General features: G+C 35.2%; 1 protein-coding gene across 1 annotated transcript; it reads left to right on the forward strand.

Annotated features, from left to right (window-relative positions):
* Window positions 1–473: 473 nt before the first annotated feature.
* On the forward strand, window positions 474–1394 carry LOC110036604. Its single transcript, XM_020741085.1, has one exon. The coding sequence runs from the start codon at window positions 474–476 to the stop codon at window positions 1392–1394; it is 921 nt and encodes a 306-aa protein (XP_020596744.1).
* The last annotated feature ends 7841 nt before the right edge of the window (window positions 1395–9235 follow it).

Below are 9235 nucleotides of genomic sequence, written 5' to 3' on the forward strand. Positions count from 1 at the left end.
GGAGGCTGAAGATTAAATTAATGGATGCAGGATGGTGGAGGCTAAGGATAAAGCTCTGCTAGGGTTTCTGGCAAAATGAGGACTTGCTAGGGTTGGCTGGTGGTTAGTGCTGAGGTGGTGGTCTGTGGGGGCCTTCTGCTGCTAGGTTTTACTCTTGGTGGTGTCCTCTACTATCTTTTCTCTCCTGGGTGTGGATTTTGATGTATGGTTACTGTTTGATTAGAGCCAAGTTTCTTTCTTGGTCTTCCTGTGAAACCTTCTTTCTTGCTGGTTCTACTGGCATGGCCTTTTGCTAGGGACTCTCTTATCTCCCTCGATTTGACTTATTGTTTGTACTGCCTTTTGTGGGGATATTTTTTTGAACTTGTCTCACTGGTCACTTGGGTTTTGTGAATACTGTGGTTTGGTGTTCTATTTTGTTTGCTTGGTTCTGCTGGTGTTTATTGATTGGTACTGGCCATGGGACTTCTTCCATGGCCACACCAATTGATGTTAACAGTGATGCTCAATGGACCAGAGCTACTTATGCTGGTGTTGTGGGAAGAGCTTATGATCTTCTTCAGAACCCTGAGAAATTGATTTTTCCACAAGAATTCCATGATAATGCTGTTGGAAAAAATAATTGTCCTTACATCCATCCACTTGGTTTCAAAGATGGGGAGACAGCTGTTTATTTCTCAAATCAAGATTTGCTCACTTTGAAGGATGAAGTTAAGTTTACTTTAATTGGTAAGTTTCAATTTTGGCATCCTAAGATAGAACTTGTTAGGAAATTCTTTGAATCTCTTAACTTCATTGGGGCTTGGAGAATAAGACTCCTAGATTGGATACACCTTTTAATTCAGTTGTCTGTAGAAGAGGATTATGCCAGAATTTTTGCAAAGCAATCTTTAGTGACTGCAGAAGTTACAATGAAAATACAAAAATGGACTTCAGACTTTGATCCAAGTAAAGAGCCTCCAGTGGTGCCTATTTGGTATAAACTTCCAGACCTTCCCCTCCCCTTCTTCAAGTTTATTGCCCTTTTCAACATTGGAAGGGCATTGGGGACACCTCTTAAGGTGGACACTCCTACTTTCAACAAAGCTAGACTAGCTATTGCTAGAATACAGGTGGAAAGAGATGTTACTCTTCCTGAGGTAAAAAGGATATGGATTGGATCTGAAAATGAGGGTTTTTGGAAGGAAACTCTTGCTGAACAAAAGCCTTACTATTGCCAACATTGTAAAATGTTTGGCCATATTTTGGATAGATGCTATAGGCTTCACCCCCCTTCAAGAAAGACCTCTAATGCTCAAGCTAAAGAGACACATGTTGACAGTGAACAAGTGACAAGAACTGCCAATGCAGAAGTTCCTACACGGGAGGGAGCTTGTCTCAAGAATTGCCATTGAAGAAATTCCCACTATGAATATGGAAACACAAAATTCAATTGAGGAGGATCCTCCCTTTTTATTGGGAATGGATGCTCTTAGAGAAATAATTGTTGTAAATGATGGAGAGAAGAGTACTGACACCTCACAGATTGCAGCTGGTGTCAGTATCATGGAGGAGGGCTTGATCTTCAACAATGCTCAGGAGACTGAAGCATGTACACAAAGAGAATAGCAGAATGACATAGAAAATGTTGAAACACCAAGTGATTCTTTGGTCTTCGAGCTGAAGCATACTTTGGAGAATGAGTGGCAGGTAAAGAGGGGGAAGAAGAAGAAGAAAACCCGATGGATAAATTCTCAATGTCAGGAGATGGGAAATAATTACTCAAACAGAAAGTAGTCACATCCTAGATTAACTAGGGGGAGATCGAAATCCCTTCAACATGTTTAATTTCCTTTGTTGGAACATAAGGGGTCTTGCCCACCCCATATCTTTTAAAAGGCTGAAGTATTTAATTAAGAAACATAAGCTTTGGTGCTTTGCCATTTTAGAACCTTTGGTTTATGTTAATCCTCAAAATTACCAAAAATTTTTTCCTAGTTTTACCATTATCAGTAACACAAGTAACAAGATATGGCTTTCTACATAACTAAACTGGAGTGCAATATCATGTTGAACCATAATCAATTCATTCACATCTCTTTCTGTATGGAGGAAATGGAGGGGTATGCAACTTTTGTTTATGCAGGTCTTCATTCATATCTCTTTTTGTATGGAAGAAATGGAGGGGTATGCAACTTTTGTTTATGCAGGTTGCACGTAAATAGCTAGAATTGAGCTCTGGAATAATAACATCAGCACATATAGTGACAAATCCTGGTTAGTTGGAGGGGATTTTAATTGTCTGGCCTCCACTACTGAAAAAAAGAGTGGAAGACCAGTTAATAATGTCATTGGGACCAAATTTAATGACAACATTCAGGCTTCTGGTCTTTTTGACGTTGGATGTAGTGGTCACAATTTCACCTGAAGAAGAGGAAAGTTATGGGAAAGATTAGATAGAATCTTGGTTAACAACAGCTGGCTACAAAATTTTCTGCATATATATGTCACTCATCTAAGCATGGCTCGGTCTGATCATAGACCACTGCTAATCAATATTTCAGCCTCTAGTCAACCTACCAAATCTACCTTAAGATACCTTAACTTTTGGGCCACTCGTTCTGATTTACTTAATATTGTTAAAGATAATTGGAATGATTGTGAGCACCCCAACCCGTTGATTAAGTTGTGGAGATTACAGAAAAAAGTTGGGAAATCTTTAAGCATGTGGAACTAAGATACCTTTGGTAACATTTTGACTGCTGTGGAGCAATCTGAGAAGGAGCTTAAGGATTTGGAAAGGGGACACATACTAGGTCAGGTAACTAAAGAAGCCTTTCTTGAAGCTAATGAAAAGCTGCTAGTTGTAGTGGCTAGGCAGGAGCTTTCAGACAATTCTCAGATAAAAATCCAGTCAAACAAAGTTTAAAGAAGGGGATACAGACAAAAATCCAGTCAAACAAAGTTTAAAGAAGGGGATAGGAGCACCAAATTTTATCATGCTTGTAATAAATACCAAAGGAGATGTAATAGCATTCATAAGATTAAAGATAATCAAGGAAACTGGATTAAGAAGATTGAGGACATAGCCGTGAGTGTTGTGGAGTATTTTCATAATTTGATGTAGTGCAACAACCTAAATAGGGACTCCATTGATTACAGGCTGTTTGAATCTAATAAGGAGTATACTACTGCTGTTAACCTTGATGAAATTCCTATAGAAGAGGAGATCAAGTATGTATTATTTTCTATTGAGAGCTTCAAAGCTGTTGAGCCTGTTGGCTTTGCATCAGATTTCTATAAAAAGGCTTGGGATATTATCAAGGAGGAAGTTATCATTGTCATTCAACATTTCTTTTAGGGGTGCTTTACCACTATATTTTTGTGTTGCCAATATAGTACATATTCCAAAATCAAGCATAAGAGATAGTTGGAAGAACTTTAGAACCTTTAGTCTTACAAATGTGATTAGCAAAATTATTAGCAAGATCATTGTGATGAGGCTTCATCCTATCTTACAAAACATTATTATTCCTAAGCAAACTGCTTTTGTTAAAGGCAGAAGTATTGGGGACAATGTTTTACTAGCACAGGAATTGTTGATGGACCTAGATATGCCTTGTTGGGGTGGCAATCTTATTTACAAATTAGACATTGAAAAAGTTTATGATACCATTAACTGGGATTTTATGTTGGATATTATGAAAGCTAGGGGCTTCTCGAATGCCTCTTGTATGATTATTAGAAGATGGATGGAGGGGAATGTAAATTCAGTGTTGATTAATGGAAGTGCTCATGGGCTCTTTTCTGCTGCTGAGGGATTAAAATAAGGAGACCCACTTTCTCCAACTATTTTCATTCTTGCATTGGATTATTTATCAAAACTGATTAATAAACCCAATCAAATGAAGAGCTACAATCAATATCATCATAAATCTACACTTGATATCAATCACCTAGTGTATGTTGATGACATACTTATCTTCTCTAGAGCTAACAAAATTGTTGTCAAGAAGCTTCATAAGTGCCTGAAAGATTTCCAGAACTGCTCAGACCTAAAAATCAATCTTGATAAAAGCCATGTGTTTTTTAGCAGATAGACTACTCCTCAGATTAAGCAGTAGATCTTGGACTTTACTGCTTCCAATAGATGTCTATACCTTTCAAATATCTGAAGGTCCAATTAAGATCTTGGATTTTACTGGCTTCCAACAATGTCTATACCTTTCAAATATCTGAAGGTCCAATTAACAAAAGGAAGGCCAATATATGAGGTGATTGACAAGACAAACTCACAACTCCAGAGCTGGGCAAACTCTTTTCTATCCAGTGGTGGGAGGATTACTCTACTGAAAATTATTCTTACAACCTTTCCAATGTACACTCTCCAAGTTGCAACAATGAAGAAGAGCACAAGGATTTAACTTGAAAGAACTTTCAATAGGTTCCTTTTGGCTGGGCAAAGAAAGCAAATGTTTTGGACTAGCTGGCAAAAAGTGACAAAACCTTACTATGCATGTGGCATGGTGATCAGGGGCCTGGAGCAACTCTAACATATTAGTTTATGCAGACTATGGTAAAAGTTCAGAAAACAGGATAGTCTTTGGGCTAAGTTCATGAATGCAAAATATTGTAGATTTGCCCATCCCAACTCCATCAGCAGCAAAGGGGGAGACTCCAGATCATGGAAGAGAATGATAAAAGTCAGAGATAGTGCTGAAAATCTATTTTTATGGGATCTGGGCAAGTGGGATTTAAAGTTTTGGTCGGATAGGTGGTGTCCGGAGGATGTTATTGGGTGTCCAGAGGATGTTATTGAACCCTTGCCTGAAATTCAGAACAATGTTAAAAGGGTGAATGAGCGTTGGGAGGATAAGGATTGGTCTGAAAGAATGCTATAGACCTTGCTTACTGAAAGCTCAGTTCATCAGGTTACAAGGATCCAATTTGATAAATCCAGAAGGGACAATCTGGCAGTGAGATCTGGATCCAACCAGAGCCTATCCAAAATCATTTATGAAATTATTTATAGCTGGGAAAGGATTGATTGGGGGGATTGTCTGTGGAATCATTTCCTAACTCCTTCAATGTCCTTCTTCATTTGGAGAGTTTTCAAAAACTTACTTCCCACAGATGACATTCTCAAATTAAAAGGGCTTAGAGGTCCTTCCATGTGCTATTTGTGCATAAATGACATTGAATCTTTCCCGCGTTTATTTTTCATGTGTAATTACTCCCAACAGACTTGAAGGGCTCTGCAAACACATCTTCATCTTAACAATTTACAGCTAGAATGGCACTGGCTTAATGACTGCTAGAAGGGCTGAAGGGAGCAGAAACTGGAGTGTATTCCTTTCATAACTGCTTGGCTTGTTTGGAATTCTAGAAACCAAGCTAAGCATGAGGATAATCTGGCAGGGGTGGACAAGGTAGCATCTAATTGTATTGCTTACATAAGTAAACTAATTAAATTGAAGAATTTCCCAAATATTCTGAACATCTGCAGAAATGACCAACACAAAAGTTTTCAGCTGTTGAAAGTGGTTTGGAACAAACCTTTGTTCCCCTTCATTAAAGTCAACCCAGATGGAAGTTTCACTCCAGAGAAGGCACACATAGGTTGGGTCTTCAGGAACTCTAATGGCAGATGTTTGCTTTATTTCCAGTCTCTCATTATGGTTGTGGATGCCATGGAAGCAGAAACCATGACTCTATTCATGGCACTGAGAATGGCTAAATCCAACAACTGGAACTTTATCCAGGCTGAGGTTGATTCTTCACAGTTGGTGGATTATGTGTTAAATGAAAACCATCCCCCCTTGGCATATTCAACAAAAGATCACTCAAATGAAGCATTTGATTAAGGATATGATTGTCTTCTTTGCTTTTAACTATAGAGAAGGGAACCAGCCAACCCATTATCTTGCAACTTGTGGAGCTGATTCCCAATTGATTTCTGTGTCTACCGCACCCACCCCCGCCCTCTCTTTCCTACTTTGTGGGAATAATTTTAATGCCTCATATCTTAGGATAGTCCCATTTTTCTGCATTTAATTGCTTTGTTTCTTTTGGAAGGGGAACCCATAGGTACTTTTATTTTGTTAGCAATGGGGTTCTTCTTGGTAGCCTCTCTTTTGTAATTTTCATTTGTTTAATCAACATGTAGAGAGCCACATGTAGCTCCTTTTACCAATATATATATATATATATATATATATATATATATATATAAAACTTAAATAAACTGTAAGAAGAGAAGTTGTAGGTGTATCTACCAAACCATATGCGATAACTTTGTAGGTCCTTAAAGATTTTATTGGATGATATTCTAGAATAAAGTATAATATCTTAATTTATCCTTTGAAAATTCCAAAAGATTATAAAAGTGTTTGGGGAGCAATCCCTAACAACTTTTTAGAACCTATTGAATCGTTTCGAGTTCATTTGAACATTTTATATTGTTCAATTAATCATCCAAATTTAGATTTAGTTTTACTAAATTAATGCACTCTATACTTAATGAACTTTGATATTTTAATTATCCCAAGAGTGAGGTAATAAGTCAGTCACTTAATGTTTTGCTTAAAAGTTATGCGAGTGAATTCCCCGAGGGACGAACTCAAAATTGTTAAGCATTTTATTCCCCAAATTAAAGTCAGGTATGTAGTATTTTCAATGTTTATAACTAGTTATATTACCTTTTCTAAACCTTATTAAACGGTCTTGAGTTAAGCCTAGTTCACTACTAAGCCCTTAAAAATTTCATGGGTAAATTTTAATTATGAAAATGTAAATTTAGGTGAGATATATTCTCATTAAAGAATTATGTTATCACCTAACCACCAACTAGGGGCTTCAAATAAGTGAATTATCATCTTCCTAACTCGATCCCAGTACCTAAGAATCATCCAACAAAATTAAACTCCAGTTCATAACAATTAACAAATTTATAGTTATACCCTTATCATGAAAAGGTGGCAATTTGGTTTCTACCTCTTAACCCATTATATTTCAAAGCTCCAAATGAGCTCATTATGATCAAAGTTACCCATTTACCCTTTGGTTAACCGAAATTTTAATTAAGCCATCAAAGTCCAAAATTACTATTTTGCCCCTAGGCTCTCCACTTCATAACTTTTCAAATTTAACTCAAATGACTTTGAATTTTTTATATTACCCCATTCATGGGTCTATTAAAAGATCAGATGAGAAGATGTAATTTTTTCAATTTGTTTTTAATTTATATAATTATTTTAACTCAAAATTAGGTTTTCAATATTAATTTATTTATGTAATCAATATAAAATTTGTTGTTCATGTGAAAATTATTGGAGTTTCACCAAGATTAGAGGACCACTTGGAGAAATTTTCGTAAATTTACAAACTATATTTTAATCATTAAAATTATTTATTTATTTTTAATGATTAATTAAATACAAAATATGTTTTAAATATAAAAATTACTTTTTATATTTTTCTTAAATCTACCTAGTTTTAGAGAACTCATATAAATAAACTTTTCTTTTTTTGCAAATTTTATTTTATTTTTTATAATTATTTTTAAAGGAAAGCTAAGGAAATACATTTTTGGAATTTAAAATACATAACTAAATCAGGAAAATTAGGAAAAATACTTTAAAGGGTCCCAAGTGATGAGGGAACAATTAAGAACAATTTTTAGGATTTTCATGTTTTTTCAATTTCATAGTATTTTTAATTATTTTGTAATTCAAAATATTGCTAAAAATGACCTATTTATTTTTAAAGTAATTTTATTTTTTCTAAGTGCCCTTGATCAGAAGGAACTCAGAAAATAGCTTTTCATAATTTTTATAATTATAGTTAATTTATTTTAATTATTTTAATGCAAAAATACGATTTTACTTAGAATATCAATTTTGGTGATCAAAGAAATTTAGATGAGTTTCCAAATTTTACAATGAGTTAGAATAATAAGTTTATACAAAGTTGAATGATTTTTCTTAATTTTTGAGTGTTATTCTATCTATTTTAATTTTAGTGAGTTTTTTAGGTTTAAATAACTATAACAAATTGCATAAACATTCAAACTTAATTTATATTTCTCATAGGTCCTTTAACCATAGGGAACCTACCAAAATAAGTCCCATATTTTTTTTGATTTATATATTAATTTACATAATTAATTTAAGTAAAATAGAAAATAGGCTTAGAGATGCTCTCTGAGTTTGGAAAAATCAGAAAACATCCCTATTAACATGAGGAAGTAACCTCTAAAATTTCAATCCATGGTGATTATTATTTATTTAATTAGAAATAAAATAGTCTATAGGGTATTTAATTAATTAAAAGTAAAAGACACATCAAATAAGAGTTATTTTTAATTCACATTATTCTCCTCTGTTCACTAAGTACATGGATATGTTTTATTTATTTTTATGATTTTTTTACACCAAGTTATGCATTATCAATTTTTTTTGAATTAAATAAATCAATTGAAACCATATTTTCTTACTTATCCGACTCGGTGCCACCTCAATCTACGGCGCTCTAAACTCACATGCATCGCTCCGCTATTTGACATCGTTTCCTGAGTTAGCTGCCACTTGTCTGCACTTTATGATTCTGTCTTTCCATCCCGCGTGATGTCAGCTGTCCAAATGATACACGCGCGTTCTAGCTACTCTCCTTTAATGTCCCTGATCATCCTAACTCGAGAACCGTCCATTTTAAAACTCTAAGATCTCGCTTGATACTAAATGAAATCACATGGGCTTTGTTCCTACATCTTCATCTGGTTCAAATGTACCTATCCATATGATCCCATGCTCATGAAAATAAACTTTTCGTTATAAAAGCTTAAATTGAGCTCAATTTGGGGGAAAATGGGCTATACCTTTGTCTAAGTGGGGAGGCCTGAATCAAATGCTTGGAGAAGTTTTAGTAGAATATGAGGAACCTCCTAGAAGGGTTGATTTCCTCTGTTGAATGCTTTGAGCAAGACTTCCTCCAATAAGTGGGGAGGTCTTGACTATGAATGGGTTAGAGAGCTCTGGAGATGGGGGTTTTAGTGAGTTTGGTCTTATGGCTGATGGAAAATCTTTCTTTGGTTTAGTAATTTTAGGAAAGAAATCCCCTAATTTGGGCTACCCTTGGTCTATGGCTCATTTAAGGTAAGCTAGGTAAAACTAGCTCAGTTCATAGGGCTGCAATGCTGGCTATGACCATGGTTTGGTCAATTTGAATGAGTTTAGTCAAGTTTGGGGTTTTTGTTCAA

Source organism: Phalaenopsis equestris, unplaced genomic scaffold (genome assembly GCF_001263595.1).
Source record: "Phalaenopsis equestris unplaced genomic scaffold, ASM126359v1 Scaffold209091, whole genome shotgun sequence".
In the NCBI taxonomy this organism is placed as follows: domain Eukaryota; kingdom Viridiplantae; phylum Streptophyta; class Magnoliopsida; order Asparagales; family Orchidaceae; genus Phalaenopsis; species Phalaenopsis equestris.

Bases quoted from the DNA above. Each gene is read 5' to 3' on its own strand.
- LOC110036604 (XM_020741085.1), top strand. From the start codon at position 474: ATGGCCACACCAATTGATGTTAACAGTGATGCTCAATGGACCAGAGCT.